Raw genomic sequence first — 17969 nt, 5'->3', positions numbered from 1 at the left:
AGACAAATTGCAAAAAATTCACCGAACAGATCTTCGGATGAAAATGTTGCATTTAACCCCAGCTCTCATCCAGATGTCAATTACTGCTGATTTTGCACACCTATTCTCTGGTTACTCACAGGTTCTATTCTGGCAAACTAGAAATCTACTTTCTGGTTTTGTTGCGCAATTTCTTCGCTGGATTGAAATCTGGTTCTCCAACATAAATCTGATGTATATTCTTTTAAATTGATTGGGAGCTAAGAAATTAATTAAGGTAAAAATTTAATTTTAAAAGTACGTTGAAGATTTTTACAAATGAAAAATTTTATTTTTTTTTCTGGATCTTTTTTCTGTGACCCATCACCGTATGTAATTTAATGTATATAAAAGATGAGCACTTTATCAAAGAATGAATACAAACTTCTGCTTCTGGCTAAAGCTTCGTTCTGCTTGTCACAATTACATGTAATCAAATAAAAACTTGACAATTTGTAAAGTTTCCGAACTTTATACCAAGCTCTTATATTTGTCTCAAACTAACATTTTTGATATATTTCATCATTTTACATATAGGGAGCCAATTTTAATGGAAGTAAACGCATTCATTATATCATTACATTATAATTGCTTAAATCGTTAGCAAATAAATTGTATATTTTTGAAATCAAGAAAACTGTTAAGGAAGCCCTAATTTTGATTGTTGGGAAACAAAAATCAGAGCACTGTCGTTTAGACTTTAGAAATAAATGGAAAGTTATTATACGCAAGCGCAGTAGAGTTAAAAATAATTTAAAATTTTTAAAATGGCTACGGATGCAAAACTTATCATTGACAACGAGTAACTTGTTTAATTTTAGATAATTAAATAGGCTTTTAACTATTTTTTCATGAAATTATTTTGAAAATAACTTGCAGCTGTACGAAAAAATTTTTAAAATAAAATACAAGACCTCTGAATGTGAATAATACCTACTTTCAGCTAAAGCAACTTTAGTGTTTTTGTTTACAATTTTTAAACCTTTTTAAAAATATTTTTGAGCGTAGAAATTTTTTAATTTAAATTTATTCAGCAGCATGAACCTTTTATCTTTTTTGCATATTTTGCTTATATGAGGATTCAATTTTTTTTTGCAGGGTTAAAAGAAAATCTTAATCATTAAACTTTTGTAACCTGTTGCTATGGTACTCTTTTCCGATGTTACTATATATATATATATATATATATATATATATATATATATATATATATATATATATATATATATATATATATATATATATATATATATATATATATAGTATAAACATTTATCTATTTTTTTTTAAAACCTTCTGAAGGAGTTAAACAGACTGTCAAAGAACAAAAAACTAGATAAATGTTTGACTTTTTTATTACTGCTCTCTTCTTTAAGAATATTGAGCACTCTATTTGTAAAATACACTAACATTGTTAGTGTATTCGACAAATAGAGAGCTCAATATTCTTAAAGAAGAGAGCATAATATTGTTATATGTTAGTAACATAATATTGTATAATATTTTATAACATAATATAGTTATATGCTAATAACATAATATATACAGTGCTTCCAGAAAGTATTAGCGCACTCGTAATTTTTTTATTATGGACAACTTCAAATCAATATAAATTGTAAAGTAATTTAAATTTTGAACTAATTTTTTTTTTTAATGAAAGGTAAAAGCAATGAAATTAAATTATAATGTCAAATATTGTCAACCTGCTAGTTTTTTTTATGAGTTAATTAGAAGTTTAATGACTACTCGGAAAAATGTCTGAAATTAAGCGTGCAAAAGTATTAGCGCACTTACAGTTTTTCAAAGATTCTAAGAAAGTTTAATACTTTATGTGACCACCTTTGTTTTTAAGGCATGCCAAGACTCTACGCGGCATAGAATCTATAAGTTTTCTGATTAGTTCTTGTGGCACGGTGTTCCACAATTCTTGGATTTGCGTTTTGAGCTGCACCAAGTTAGTGGGCTTGCTTTTTTGTAATTTGCAGTCCATCCAACTCCAAAGATTTTCAATAGGATTTAAATCAGGTGAGCGAGCGGGCCAAGGCATTAGATTCAACCGTTTTTCTTCCATGTATTGCTTTATTGAGCGTGCTGTGTGGCAAGGAGCGTTATCTTGTTGAAATTGCCAGGTGGAGTCAGCCTTGAAAACGTCCATTGATGGCTTTAAATAATCTTCTAATATCTCTTTATATCGATGTTGATTAAGGCGATCAGTGTAAAGATGCGCCAGTCCATTGCTAGATCCAGCAATGTAGCCCCAAATGCCAATTGAACCTCCTCCTCCTTAAACTTTTGACATGATAAAACGAGGATTATATTTTTCGTTTTTGTATCTCCTCGCAACAACCCTTTTCTTGCGATTAATAATTTCAAAATTTGACTCGTCCGAGAAAATTACTTTTCTCCATTGCTCTACAGTCCATGCAGCTCTCTCTTTGCACCATTTTCTACGCTTGAGACGGTCTTTGATGCTTAATAGTGGCTTCTTTGTTGCAAGGTATGAATAGAGGTGTTTTTTCTTCATAAGCTTGCTAATTGTTGATCGGCTAACTTGATGTGCACCCAATGCTGTATTCAGGTCTGAGTCGATTTCGGCTATGCTCATGTTTGGGTTGCGTCTAGCGAGAATAACTGCTTTATTTTCGTCCCTTTCTGACATTTTTTTGGGACGACCAGAGTGACTTTTGTCTTTGACTGTTCCAAACTCATTATAATTTTTGAGCGTTGTTCTAACGCTGCATTCACTGATATCAAGTTGACGTCCGATTTCTCGATTGCTGAGACCACTTTTGTTCAGGCCAACAACTTGCCACTTTGTTTCAATTGATATGCTCCTTAAACCCATATTTTTGTTGATGCAATTTTAAAGTTTTAACTAGCTGTATTTCAAATGATTTTCCGCCACTTCAATTTATTCCTCTTATATTTTTTATTGACTATTATTAATCAGCAGAGAGTTTTTAACAAAAATTAACCAAAAAAGTTTTTCTCAAAGGAATTAAACGAGTGTGCTAATACATTTTAAATGAGTGCGCTAATACTTTTGCACGCTTAATTTCAGAAATTTTTCCGAGTAATCATTAAACTTCTAATTAACTCATAAAAAAAACAAGCAGGTTGACAATATTTGACATTATAATTTAATTTCATTACTTTTACCTTTCATCTAAAAAAAAAATTAGTTCAAAATTTAAATTACTTTACAATTTATATTGATTTGAAGTTGTCCATAATAAAAAAATTACGAGTGCGCTAATACTTTCTGGAAGCACTGTATATATATATTTAAGGCAGTGGCCTTATTCTTCACAAAAATATTAATTAACAAATTATATTCAGATTATAATAATGTAACTGAGGTCTAGCTTTATTTGTATCTTTGTAACATTTATAACATATAGAAAGAGCGCTCCGGTAGGAGCAGGTAAAATCCTTATTTTTTAAAATTCTGTAACCGTTTGCATAGCAGTATATTGGTTAAGTTATTTTACCTAAACATGCATATTGGTTAAGGTATTTTACCTAAACATGCACTGATTTTAAATTATCATTTTTGGATTCTTTCTTGTTTCGGAACCTTAAACCTTCAAACCTTTTTTGAGTGGCGCTCAAAAAATGTCTTTGGCCCACTACATGACGACTTGACCCTGGTTAATGTCACCCAGTGTAGTGCAAATGACAACTGTAAATATCTGAAAGTTATAGGGAAGTTTGATTGTTCTAATGATAGAAATAAGATTTTGCAATATCCGCATAAATGTTGATGTATTAAATTTGTATAAAATTGAATTTTTATTTATTTATGCCTAGAAACTAAATGATGGAAGAAGAAAGCGTGTTAGAATAGGTTTCCATTTAGTACAGAGACAAAGGGCAGTTAATGTTTTTCTTGAAAGCACATTGTTTATTGTACAATAACATTTTTTACACATTTTTGGAGGATGGAAAAATTCCAAATCTGTCATTTCAACATGAAACAGCTTCTCTAATTTTACTTTAAGAATTTCTCCTGTAAAATAATGCTTTTTACCAAGTAACTGTCCACAAATTCTGCAAAGGAGTTTAATATTTTTGTTGTGAAGTTCCATTTTATCTAATATTAGACTATTTAAAAAATGGTATATATACACAATTATATATGTTTTTTTTTTACAAATCCTAGTAATTCATTCATATTTATCAACCAATTCCTATATATTTATACTCTTTTTGAAATCTCTTTCTCTATTTCTCTTTATAATATATATATATATATATATATATATATATATATATATATATATATATATATATATATATATATATATATATATATATATATATATTAGGGCGGGCCAAATTTTTTGTCGAGTAGAGCCGCCCCCTAGGATGGTTCTATGGACAATTCTAAGCAACTTTGGTGAAGGAACCATAGGTCTATCTCGATTTTCGAGTCTCCCACTTTTCAAAAAATGATTTTTTCCCATAACATCGTTTTCATTCAAAATTCAATTTTTTATTCATCGTTATATTATCTTTTTTATGTGTATATAGGGGGTTTTTGGGGTCGAGAAATTCATTTCTGATCTTGATTTTTACCTTTGACCACCGCCAGAGGGCGTTTCATGCATATTTTAACTATTTTTTGTCTGTTTTCCGAGAAAAATTACAAGTTTTTCGGTAAAATTGATCTTTATTTTATTTTTTTCCACAGAAATTCAACTTAAAAAATAAGAACATGTATAAAAAATTTAAAAAAAAAAAGAATTTAGTAAGAAAAAAAAGCGACAAACTGTTGTTGCTTTCAAATCAACAACGTATTTAAAAAAAAAAAATTGGTAAAACATCATTACCGACATATTTGGCCGAAAACCAAACTGGTTCTTAGGGGCGAAATGTCGTTTGACATTTCGCTATCAACTATATACTGTTTCCGTTGCTCATTCATTCTAGAAAAATCTGCGAATGTTAACACATGAATTTTCAGTTTTGGAAAAGAGAATAAAATTAATCTTAAAAAATAATCATCGTGCGTATTTACTACAATATTTTGTATGAGAGTATTTTTTTGTTTATGTTTTGTAAACAAAGCGTCTTCGAGTCATTTATTTAGCTTCGTTTTTCGTTTCAAATAAAAATTTGATATTTGAATATAAATAAAATTGTCACTATTTTTACCATTGTGTATTTACCAATTTGTAGGTGGAAAAAATATATTCAAACCAAATGCTTTAAAATATACTAATTTCAGTTATTTTTTAATTCTTTTAGTAAAAGTATACAATGGATCCAAATGCATTGCCGTCTACATCGCAAACTGCAACAACATCAACAAGGACCGAAAGTCATTTGAAGCATTTGCCCTCGCACGATGTTGCTGTTTTTGGTGCATCTTGTGATTTGAGTGGACTAAATCTGCCAACGAATTAGGATATTTTAAGATGTTTTTTTTCTTGACCGAACGTGCTAAAATGCAAAACAAAATGTTTTCGTATAAAACATTCGTACCGCACGTAACAGACAAATTGATTGAAATTTGGAGTCAACTTGATGTTGGAATTCTAACAAAAAAAAGTGTTGTTAGAAAATTGGGTACATTGATTGAGAAGTATCAAATCGAAACGAAACATCCAAAAATCGCCACATTCAGAACGTTTGCGCAATCTACAAAAGAATTATTTTACATCGGCAAATGTCAATATGACTCGAAGGCAGCATTATGCTCATGTGGATTGATTCCAGATTGTTTGAAAGAGTTCATGCGAGATCAGTCTACTGTCAGAAGATTGACGATACCGGAATTCGAAGAGCCAGCACCAACGTCAACAATGGTATCAACAAGTGTTGAAGAGAGCCATTTAGCATATGAACCAAGTACTGATACAGATGAGCCAAGTACAAATCCACAAGATGTTCCGCCAGTGATACGAGGACCGTATACTCCCAGATACGATGCTTTGAACTTCGCTGCGATGTGTGATCGATTTGGTGTGTCTGATAGAATAGCAGCAGCACTCGCAACATCTCTTATGCAAGACATTTACGTAAAAGATGAACATGGCAATCCTATCATCATGGATAAAAATAAAGTGCGTCGAGAAAAAGCCAAATGCAGACAAGAATTGCTTCTTAAGCAGTATGATGCATCCAATTTGATAGCATTTTCATTCGACAGCCGAAAAAATGATGCTTTAACAATGGAAAAAATCGATGAGAAGTTCCATGCAAGGATCGTGAAAGAACCACATCTAGTTGTTTTGAAGGAACCAAATTCTCAATTGATAGGCTACACAAAAGTCAAAAATGAAGATGCTGAACACAAATTGATGACATTGAATGCATTTCTCGTCGAAAAAGAAATTGCTTTCGATGCATTAATCGGCATATGCTGTGATGGTGAGCCAACAAATACTGGCGGAAGAAATGGGGTTTTGCGTCGTTTTGAATTGCATTTGAATAGACCGCTGCATTGGTTTGTGTGCCTTCTGCACTTCAACGAGCTGCCATTTCATCATTTGTTTGACACTTTGGAAAGATCATCGACCACTGGACCACGAACAACAACCGGAACGTTGGGCAAACAAATTGAAACGTGTGAAAATCTTCCGGTATGTATCATTTGTCATTTTTCTCATCATTTTTTTCCATTATTAAATGGTAAAATTGCATTTAATTCATCTAATTTCTTTTCTTTCAGCTTGTACATTAATTCGAGATAATCGTGCTAGAGAACATGCCACCTGATTTAGATCCATTTGAATTATCCACCGATTCAAAGTACTTATACAAAATGGCCAATGCAATTTCAAATGGTGTTGTTCCTGCGGATTTGTCTCACATGCACTTCAACATCAAGTACTATAATTCGGTGGTCTTCGGTAGTGTATTATTTTACAAATTCATTCGTTAGAGACAATATTTGGATACAAATCTACGCGGAGTTGTGAATAATGTGAGGAGGGAAAACTAAAATAAAAACGACGATCGATAGAAAAACATACACAAGATGATTCACCAACTCTTCACATAAATAAGTGATAAAGCGTTAGAAGAAAAGTTAAATACAACTGTGGAAAAAAGTAAATACGAAGACGCGTAAATGGTAAAGCGATAATAAGAAAAGCTAAAAACAACGATCGGAAAAGACACATACAAGATGACTCGTCCACTATTCACATAAATAAATGATAAAGTAAAAAGAATTAAGTTAAAAACAACAACTGAGAAAAGACGTAAACGTGGAGACTCGTAAACGATAAAGCGACAATTAGAAAAGTCAAAAAACAACGATCAGAAAAGACTTATACACGATGATTCACCAATCTATCACGTAAGTAGACGATAAAACGGAAAGAAGAAAAGTTAAAAACAACTGAGAAAAGACGTAAACACAAAGTCTTATAAACCTGCCATATAAATAAATGAAAAGATATCGCAACAGGAAAACAACCAAAAACTATAAAAGCTCAAAAAAAGAAGGATTCAAAGAGTTAACTGGAGTTAAGTGGAGGAAGAGTTAAGAGAAGAAGAATTAGAGTTTTTAAGTGAAGTTTTTGGGAGAAGAGAAAGAGTTTTTGAAGAAGAGATTTAAAAGAGAATTTTAAGAGAAAGAGTTTTAAAGAGATTTAAAAGAAGATTTTTATGAGAAAAGAGTTATAAGAGATTTAAAGAGGATTTTAAAGAAGAAAAAGAATTTTGTGGTAAGAAGAGTATTTTGATGAATAATCAGTTTAATAAACAGTTGAATAAAAGAATAAAAGAAGATTTTAATATTGATTGTTGGAGAATAACCAGAAGATTTAGTTAAAGAAGAGATATTTGTAATAAAAGAAGATATAAAAGAAAGAGGAGTAATTGAAATAAAAAGTATTGAACACTGCAAGAAGCGTAAGAGAATATTATTTGTATTATATAAAAGTTATAAGAGTAAGAGTGCTACCATTACACATTAATAGAACATTTGTTGAGTTTTATTATATTATAGAATATACTGAGGACGGCAATTATAAGTTTAGCCCTTTTAGATTAAACCTTGCCCATTCCTAACCAAACTATTCCCAAACCTAGCCCTTTCCTAACCAAATACTCCCCAGACCATCAACCTTGTTCCCAACCTCCATATACCTAATCCAAACAAACCTTAACCCAAACATAACACCAAACCCAAACTTCCCCTTCCCTTTCCCCTTTACTGCAACACAATAAACATAATAATAATAATAAATAAAAAAAAAAAAAAACGCCACCCTCACAATAATGTCATTAAAGACAATTCATATTACGCACATTCCGAAAATATTTTGTTAGCTATGTTATTTGATGAAAAAAAAGAGACACGAAACATCGCAGTCAAGAAAATTTTACAATACCGAAGAAATCTGTACGACCCGGGACATCTTAGAGTTTATCAAAAACCTTTGATAAACTTCAATTGTACAGATTATACGAATATGATTGATTTAAATAAAGATGATGTCTTATTCGAACCACCGTTTACGCATAGCATTACGTATGATCATTTGGAATAATATTTAGAATACGATCATCCACCATTGCCTGATCCAAGAATTCCGGTACACATACAGGTAACGGAAAGACATGTTCAATTGCTGGCTAGCGTTTCTAAACGTGTTTTAGAAAAAAGTCGACACAGTGTTATGGCAGTTTCATCGGAAAGCCGTGCAAAATACCCCAGACTTGAAAGCAAGAGAGACTTTCAAAAATAACTTATTTTGCTTTTCTTCCACTAAATTCACTTTTTTTTATTTTTTACACATGTTCTTATTTTTTAGGTTGAATTTCTGTTGAAAAAAATAAAATAAAGATCAATTTTACCGAAAAACTTGTAATTTTTCTCGGAAAATAGACAAAAAATAGTTAAAATATGCATGAAACACCCTCTGGCGGTGGTCAAAGGTAAAAATTAAGATCAGAAATGAATTTCTCGACCCCAAAAACCCCCTATATGCACATAAAAAAGATAATATAACGATGAATAAAAAATCGAATTTTGAATGAAAACGATGTTATGGGAAAAAATCATTTTTTGAAAAGTGGGAGACTCGAAAATCGAGATAGACCTATGGTTTCTTCACCAAAGTTGCTTAGAATTGTCCATAGAATCATGCTAGGGGGCAGCTCTAATCGAATTTTTCGGCTCCATACAAATTGGCCCGCCCTAATATATATATAGAGTCACATCGGAAAAGAGTACCATAGCAACAGTTTACAAAAAGTTAACGATTAAGATTTTATATTAACCCTGCAAAAAAAAATTGAATCCTCATATAAGCAAAAAATGCAAAAAAGATAAAAGGTTCATCTTGCTGAATAAATAAAAATTTAAAAATTTATACGCTCAAAATTTTTTTAAAAAAGGTTTAAAGATTATAAACAAAAACAGTAAAAGTAGCTTTAGCTGAAAGTAGATTTTATTCACATTCAGAGGTTTTGTATTTTATTTAAAACATTTCTTAGTACAGGTGAAAGTTATTTTCACAATAATTTCATTTAAAAAATAGTTAAAAGCCTATTTAATTATCTAAAATTAAACAAGTTACTCGTTGTCAATGATAAGTTTTGCATCCGTAGCCATTTTTAAAATTTTAAATTATTTTAAACTCTACTGCGCATGCGTATAATAACTTTCCTCTTACAAACGACCGTGAGAGATTGTTTTCTGGATCCAAATGAGACTTTGGCACTCAATGAAGTTTATTTTTGTTTCACCTTATCCTTGTTTAATACATCTGGCAAAAAATAATAACGCAACTAGTAACGCATTGTTTGTTGCCATGTTGGCTGGAACCTAGTGTCCCTAAGTTAGAGGCCCCCAAACTGTATTAGCAATTTTTTCATTTTTAAAATAATCTAATAAAGAAACAAAAAAAAATATTTCTAAATTTTTTGATAGAGTTTTTTAACTCCGAAAAAAAAATCATAGTTTCGGAGTCCCTTGGGAGTAATTATCTTGATTAGTGTTGAGAACTTTTCTTTCAATGATGACCTCAAATTGTTTTGGCAAGTAGGGTAGGGTGGGGCAAGATGACCCGTGGGGCAAGAAGTCTCTTTGCTTTTGTGAGAGTATCATAGAATAGTAATGTTTTATTCCTCTGTTATACTGTTGATAAAGTTAAAACAGTATCGTGGAATAAAAAATGTTTTTAATATCGTTGTTAGTTGAGGTTTAAATTGGTTTATAACTTTTTGGAGTATTTTTTAGTAAGTTGCTTCTAATTTCGAATGTTTGTTGGATTGGCAATACTTATGCGATTATGGTAAGAAATGTGTTGTTTTATAGAGAATTTATCCCAAAATAATATATAGTAAAGAAAGCTTATAACCGAGCAATAAAATTAATTTTATTTGTATTAAACTTGCACTCACTACAGATGAGGCAAGATGTCCCCGGTTACGTGGGGTAAGATGCCCTCAAAGGGCTTCTTGCGCCGTGGTTTTACGGAATTTCTACCATTTTTAAAGTGTGTTTAGAACAAAATAGCGTTTACTAATTTAGTTATTGACAATGTTTATATGTTGGTTTATATGTTGATAACTATTATACATATTTATAAATAGCTTTTTAAAATAATTTTATATATTAAGTAAATTTTATAATGTGTATGCTAAGTAAAATGAAGCTGTATCACATGCAGTTGCTGCAATTCAATGCATATTTGTAAAACTTTTACAAATATGCATTGCATTCAGCTGAATGAAGTTGTATTACATTAAATTACTTATCAGCAATTGAATGTAATACAACTTCATGTATTATTACATGTATGTAATACAGTTTTTACTAAAAGGAGCTGTGTTTAGTTTGCAACATCATATGATTAATAATTGCAACATCGTGTTATTATTAATAATCTGTTATTAATAATCTATTATTAATGAGTAATTCTCTATGTACATGTAACTTTAGTAACTTCTTATTTAACTCAAAGAGAGTTAATTTATGGATTTTATGTAATGTATAAAGTAATAATATGTCAAAAATTATATAATACTGTATATATATATAATGTGTATGTGTTTGTATGTTCATATAATTAAAATTTTAAGGTTTTAATATTTCTTTAGATACATATTTAAGTATTACAAATAATTGTTAAAAATTATGTGCGAAAAACACAGAGAGGTGCAACAAATGATAGAATAAATTCAGCATTAGATGCAATTAAGATAGGCTGCAGTCTAAAGAATGTTGCATCAGAATGATAACAAAAAAACATTACAGCGTCATTGAGAGGGAAAAGTAAAAGTAGCTGGTGGTTTGTCTCTGGGTGGAAAATCTCCTGTTTCTAGTAAAGAATTTGAGTTAAAGATAGTTACACAAGTTCAGATTATGGAAAGAGCATTATTTGGCTTGACAACAATAGATGTGCGTCGCCTAGCATATGATTTTGCTAAACAAATGGGAATTGATAATTCTTTTATTAAAGAGTCAAAAATGGCAGGAGTGGATTGGCTGCGAGGATTCAAGTCTTGCAATGCACAACTTTCTATTCGAACTCCACAAGCCACCAGTATAAGCAGAGCCATTGGCTTCAATAATCCAAAAGTAAATCAGTTTTTTTTAATATACAAGTCATTATTTGAGGAACATAAGTTTTCAGCTAAACAGCTCTGGAATATGGATGAAACTAGAATCACAAATGTCTATAAGCCAGGAAAAATAATTGCAACGAAAGGCAAATGACAAGTTTCAAAAATGACTAGTGGAGAAAGAGGTGCTACTGTGACAGTTATGTGTGCGATGAGTGCAAGTGGTGCTTATGTCCCACCATTATTTATATTTCCCCATAAGCGAATGACTGGTAGGCTGGCTGTTGGTACACTTTCAGGCTCAATTATTAGAGTTAGCTCCAGGAATGGACTGATTCATCTTTATTCATTGAATGGTTAACATATTTTGTTGCTGTGACTCAAGCATCTAAAACTAATGAGCAATTAATTGTACTTGATGGTCATCACAGTCACAAAACACTTGAGGCCATTAACTTTTGTCATTACAATGGGATCCATCTCATAACTCTTCCACCTCATTGTACACACAAGATCAACCTTTAGATTGTACATTTTTTAAACCATTGAAAGTTGGCTATAATACAGCAGCAAGCAACTGGATGTTATCACATCAGGGGCATAGAATTTCATTTTTTGACATAGCAGGTATTTTTGCAACTGCCTACAACTTTACTACAAACATTGACAAAGCAATCAATTGGTTTAGATGCTCTGGTTTATACCCAAAAGATGAACTTATTTTTAACGATGAAGCCTTTGGTGCAGCTTTGCTCACTAATGAAGCTAAGCCATTAGAAATCTGTCAGTAATCTAGTGAATTGCCTAATTTCCCTCTTGTTGCACCTATACAGTTGCCAAATGTCATGAGCACAACAACTACTGCTGCAAAATTGAAGGCTGTTGATGAAGCAGTTATGCCAATTATTGATGAGTATCTTAGCCATAAGTCTCCCTTAAAAATTTCGGAAAAGATTTCTCCGCTTCCCAAAATTCCTGTATTAAGACAATGAAAGAGAAAGACAGTCAGCTGAAAGCCTTACTTCTTCACCTTTCAAGAAGCAACTAGAAGAGCATGAAAATAATGCAAAAGAAAAGCAACAAGCAGTCATATTGCGTAAAGAAAAAGCTGCACTTAATAAGGTGATCAAACAAGAAAAGAAATCAATAAATTTGAAGACAAAAAAGGTGAAGAAGCCAGAAAAGCAGATGAAAAGGAAGAAAGAAATGGTTTCTGCCTCTGAAAATTTTATTACTGATACAACTATGCACCATATGCTTTTGTCCATACAATGTGCCACCATTTGATGATTGGACACAATGTACTAAATGTACATCTTGGTACCACTTTTCATGTGGTCCAGATGATTCAGACTTATGCTACTACTGTGAATTATAATCATGTATATGTTATTTGAAGATTTATGTTAGTGATATAAATTAAAAAGAAGTTATTTATCTTCAAGACAGTTGCATAGAATAATTGCAGTGTTTACATTTCAGTTATTTTAATAAAATGTAAAGAGTTTTTATAAAGAACTATTAATAGCTTTTATTTTAACAGATAGTTATTTTTAAAAACTGTTTTAAAGGTTTGGGGCAAGATGCACTTCTTGGAGCATCTTACCCCACGGCTGGGGCAAGATGTCTCCTTGCACAATTATTAGTTTTTTTTAACTTTAAAGTTTATCACCCGTAATAAAGAAGTTATTTTATTTTACCAATGTCTTCTCTTATAAGTAAACTTTGATATTAAAAAGAAAAACTGCTAGAAAATGTAAAAGTATTTGTTATATACGCAGAAGTTTGTTAAGGGGGGCATCTTGCCCCACCCTACCCTAAACATCTGCGTGTCCTTATTATTTTATTCGAGACGAGACGATCCTAAAAGCTTTTTTCCCAATTAGCAATAAAAATCGAGACAATTTTGTACCTAGAATATGTTATGGCATTCTTGACTTTCAGCTTTGGTCTGAGTAGTGTATAAACTCCTTGAGAAGTCTTGCCTCATCAAAGTTGAATAGAAGATTCATCCTTGCCAGAAGTTTTATAATTTCCAAATCACCTCGAATTTGATTTGGATCTCTTGATTTGTACTTTAGAAACTGACTCAGTCTTACCTGGCTTGATTTGCGCTAAATAAGATAATCTGGAATGGAAAACCACCTTTTCTTGATGGAGCGGTTGAGAACCTGAGGAGATTTTTCTCCTGGAAAAAATCTTAAATAGCTACAAAAAAAAATTTGTACGGGACTAGTTGCTAATTTCCTAATTTCAAGGTATAAATTGAATATTAACTTATTAAAATATGTGATAAAAAGGGATTTTTTCTTTAGGGATTAAAAAGATAATACTCTAAAACTTTTATTTCAATAAAGAGTTAAAAATCATTACAATATTTTTTTAATATAAAGTTGTTACAAAAAACTTCATTTTACACTTTTAACTCACCTCTTTGTTGCTCATTGGCCTCATCTTCATTATGGATGTTTTCGAGTTCGTCCAAGGCCATATCAGAACCTCTTTTGTGGACGGCTTTATGTTTCTCCAGCTCTTTAAACTCAGCAGAATGGACAGAAGTAGGTGCTTACGCATGCCAGATGTGTTGCCATCATTGACCTAGTAATTATTGGCACAAAGTTTCCACCGACCATTGGCCTGACTTACACCACGGTCAACATGGGTTTCGTCTGTTTTTTGCTCCTAAAAAAATTTCCAGATATCACATTTGCTTCGTGGCATCTTGCAGACTGATTGACAACTTGACTTTGACTTTACTCAAACAGTGCCACATATAAAAAACTTGCTAAAAAATTTAAAAAATGAATTAAAGTCCAGGAGTTATATGCAGACGTGCCAACTCTCCAGAGAGTAGTGGAATAGCCTTGCCATTTCATGAAAATTGAAACTATGTTATGTGGGTCTTAAAATGTTAGGACAATTCAACTAACAACAATTCAACTTTACTATACTAACTTAGAAGTTAATTAATTTAACAAAATTAATCTTTTTTTTTTTTTATTAAAATACACAACATTCTTAATTGGTATGTCTCATATAACTTGATGTCTCTGTATTTCTTGTACTATTAAAAAATAACAAAAATTTTACTTAATTTTGTGCATAGACGGTCCAAGAAAGATATTTTTATGCTTTTAACATTAATATATAAAATATAAATTTAATATATAAGTTTAAACACAAATACATAATACTACGATACGAGACAAAACGAGACATTCCGCGCGTTCAGAATGTCTCGTTTTGTCTCGTATCGTAGTATAATGTCTCGTATCGTTATGTTTCATCTCGCATTGTTATGGCATACTTCGTTTTATATCTATCTGTCTCGTAACGTTATTTTTTTCCGGGATATTTCTCGTCTCATTATGCTTGTCCCAGTTCATTTCGAGAAAACAATCCCGAGACGCAGAGGTTTACTGGCGAGCGATCATCTTCAAAACTACACGTTTTTTTTTTTTTTTTTATAAGAAACCTGTTAACAAGAAACTAGTAATAGAAGCCCTGAAATCTTGAGAAACTATTAATGCTAAGTTACTTTTCGATAAGAAACTTATTTTATTAAGAATTCGAGGAATATTTCCTCATTTGTGTTTGGTTCAGGAACAGTTCTGAGGATTGTATTGAATGATATTGGTGCAATTCAAGTAACTTTAGTTGACTGTAAAACATTTTATCTTACTTGTTTACATGTTTTCAAATTGCATTTTACTTTTTCTCTCTTTTGATAATCTAAACTTAAGAAACTCTTAAAAAGCTTTTAATACAAGTTAATAATAGAGTTGTAAAAAAAGTTCCCTTGAAGTAAGAAACTCTTTAATACTAGCCCATTTGCTTGGTTTCATTAAAAAAATAAAAAAAAAATCAACAACAAAAAAAAACGTGTAAAGCTCATCAAAAATGCGCTCCGTGTAAAATGTCTCCATTTTACAAGAAAAAGAATGAAATGTTTCTTTTTAATTTTACAAGTTTTAACAGTCTTTATCTTTTCTTTAAATTCTTCCCAAAATTTTGTCGCTTACGAGGTGCTGTTCCCTTAAGAGGACATTAGATGTTTTTTTTGCATGTGATCAAATAAAATTACTTACATCACTTGAATTAAATGTCTATTTGCTTCAAATCATGTATAATGACATTCCGAAAGGCCTTTTGTGGTCATTTATTTTATTTATCACATAAAGCCAATTTTTTTGATAAATTGTCAAATATTACATGCTCGGAGGACCTCTAAGATAAATACTTCTACCCGTTTTCTAAAAACTATTTCCAGCAATGTCTGAAAGGAAAAAATTTTGCATATATTTTAGCCCAATCAGCTTGAATGACAGATCCCATCCCCTTTTTCACTTCATACATATAGTGCAAAGATTGCCTCTCAACCGTGCAATCTTTTTGTATAAAAATTCAGTAAATTTTTTTTACTAAAACTCCTAAAATATTGTTACAAATGATTGAGAAACAAAACAATCAACTTTGAGGTATAAGTTTAAGAAGTACATCAACGTTTGTATGTACTTAGCTTCATTACATGTTTTCTAAGTGTCCCCTCCCCCAGCACCTCTTTGCGACGCCACTGAATGTATTAATTGCAATTAGGTTTTCAGATAGTTACTCTTTTATAAGAGAAAATTCTAGTTCTTCCGTAGAAATCAGATCGTTTTCTCGGACTGCAAATGAGCAGCATCTTTGTTTGCAAGAGAACATCATGCGGGACACTACTGAACTCTAACTTACTGCAATACATTTCCAATTAAAACAACTTTCTTTAATTCAAAATTCTAAAAAAACATATTCTCAAATTTATTTTTGAGGTTTTGTTTTTGCGAGCTGAAAAACGTGTAAAGTTTACACGAGTTCATTTGAAGATAAATACCCTCAATATCAGTTTTCAAATTAAATGTTTTCCACTGTCTAATTAAAAGTATAGAAAAGATCTTTTTATAGGATATGCACATGTAATTATTTTGAATTTTGATTTTAAAAAAAAAATACCTATAGGCAATATTTTATGTTAAAAGACGAATCCAAGAGGAATATCTATTTACTTTAATTTACAACCACATTTTGATTTGTATACCTCACTGTTTATGAAATTTCTAAATGGTACTTCTGGCTATGCAATGTGTATCTAGATTACTAGCAACTTTGAATAAATACTTTTTAAATATAGATACTGTAATAATAGTTTTTGTTGATTTTAGTGGTCAAATGCTATACCTTTTAAAATTTTTGCATTTAGATGACTACCAAAAAGCCAAGTTGTTTAATAGTTTGTAGTGGATCACTTTCTGGTATATCAGCTCCATCATTTATACATTCATTTACTCTTATTCATTCAGCATTTAACATTTATATTGTAACTCCAAACGCTGATCCGATAGAATTTATCAACATTGATGATAATAGTAGCAGATGGTTAAAAGAGTTTAAATCAAAGCCATTTTCAGTTCCTGCTAAATTGGAAGAAGTAGAAGCTGTAAAGTATTCTGCACTTTTAATTCCTAGCGGTCTAGGTTGCCTCTATGATTTAGCTTCAAATTCTGCTCTAAATAACTGTATAAATTCATTTATGGAAGATAACAAACCTATATGTGCTATTGGTTATGGTGTTGCAGGGCTATGCTCAGCAAAAATAAATAATGAATGGATATTTCAAGAGTACTCTCTTACAGCTCCTTCTTTGCTGGAATCAAGTGCCCTGGAAAATTTTAGCAGTTTACCAATCATTTTAGAAGACTTTATTAAAGATAATGATGCTTGCTACAGTAAAAGCAAACCAAATTGTGTCCATGTTGTAATTGATAGGTCTGTTATAACTGGTCAGAATGATTCATCAACGCTGTCTGCTGTTCAAAATCTTATATTATTGGTTAATGCACGGCAAGGAAAAACGAAATAACTCTGGAGATTTAGTTTTTTTTAAATTCATTAAGTAATATAGAATTGTTACCTTTATTGAAGTTTTGCTTTGATTTTGTTTATTGTAAATTTTTTAATGATATATACATAGTAATTTTACAAAGCTATTTGGTTGTAAATCTGCATTTTCATTTTGTTCATACTATTATTGATGTTGTTGTTGTTAATATTTCCAAAAATGCTTTAGTTGCAAGATCACTTATTGTGTCAATGTAATGCACTGTTATTTTGATTTTTAAGGTTTTTTTTTTTTGAAAAATGTTACTGATTTAGGATACTAACTGAAAAAAGAAAAAGGGTAAGGTGTCCTATGAACAACAAAATGAAGTTGTAATTTCTTTTATGGAAATTAACACTTTAAAACTTTTATGTTTTTCTATCTGTAGAAAGATGCTTCAATTAAATCTTTAATAAAAGCCTTCTTTTGAAAGATGCTTTAATTAAAGCCTTCTTTTGTGTTTTATTTTAAGCAACTGTTTAAATCATGTTTTAGTGATTGTTAA

The 17969-nt window shown here is 30.9% G+C and overlaps 2 protein-coding genes across 4 annotated transcripts; both read left to right on the top strand.

Moving 5' to 3' along the window:
- Positions 1-4868: 4868 nt before the first annotated feature.
- On the top strand, positions 4869-8839 carry LOC149892535 (uncharacterized). 2 transcript variants are annotated; one of them, XR_016450249.1, is made up of 3 exons: positions 4869-6605; positions 6695-7884; positions 8533-8839. XR_016450249.1 is itself a non-coding variant. In XM_090080377.1 (2 exons), exons 1-2 carry the CDS (start codon positions 5439-5441, stop codon positions 6704-6706), a joined length of 1179 nt encoding a protein of 392 aa, XP_089936503.1. In that variant the 5' UTR covers positions 4869-5438; the 3' UTR covers positions 6707-8839. The 2 variants fall into 2 exon arrangements, 1 of the variants encoding a protein (XP_089936503.1); XM_090080377.1 differs by having other exon boundaries at positions 6695-8839.
- Positions 8840-11337: 2498 nt separating this feature from the next.
- LOC145185807 (glutamine amidotransferase-like class 1 domain-containing protein 1) lies at positions 11338-17762 on the top strand. 2 transcript variants are annotated; one of them, XM_090080179.1, is made up of 2 exons: positions 11338-13805; positions 16787-17762. In XM_090080179.1, exon 2 carries the CDS (start codon positions 16787-16789, stop codon positions 17444-17446), a length of 660 nt encoding a protein of 219 aa, XP_089936305.1. In that variant the 5' UTR covers positions 11338-13805; the 3' UTR covers positions 17447-17762. The 2 variants fall into 2 exon arrangements, with proteins under 2 accessions (XP_089936305.1, XP_089936304.1); XM_090080178.1 differs by lacking the exon at positions 11338-13805 and adding an exon at positions 16250-16502.
- The last annotated feature ends 207 nt before the right edge of the window (positions 17763-17969 follow it).

This window comes from Hydra viridissima, unplaced genomic scaffold (genome assembly GCF_058129835.1).
Source record: "Hydra viridissima isolate aposymbiotic clone 2 unplaced genomic scaffold, HvirCarnegie_v1 scaffold_2, whole genome shotgun sequence".
Taxonomy (NCBI): Eukaryota; Metazoa; Cnidaria; class Hydrozoa; order Anthoathecata; family Hydridae; genus Hydra; species Hydra viridissima.
Note: the sequence above shows the minus strand (reverse complement) of the source record. Positions and strands in the feature narration are given on the sequence as shown.

Coding starts and splice junctions, on each gene's coding strand:
- LOC149892535 (XM_090080377.1), top strand. CDS start 5,439: ATGTTTTTTTTCTTGACCGAACGTGCTAAAATGCAAAACAAAATGTTT.
- LOC145185807 (XM_090080179.1), top strand. CDS start 16,787: ATGACTACCAAAAAGCCAAGTTGTTTAATAGTTTGTAGTGGATCACTT.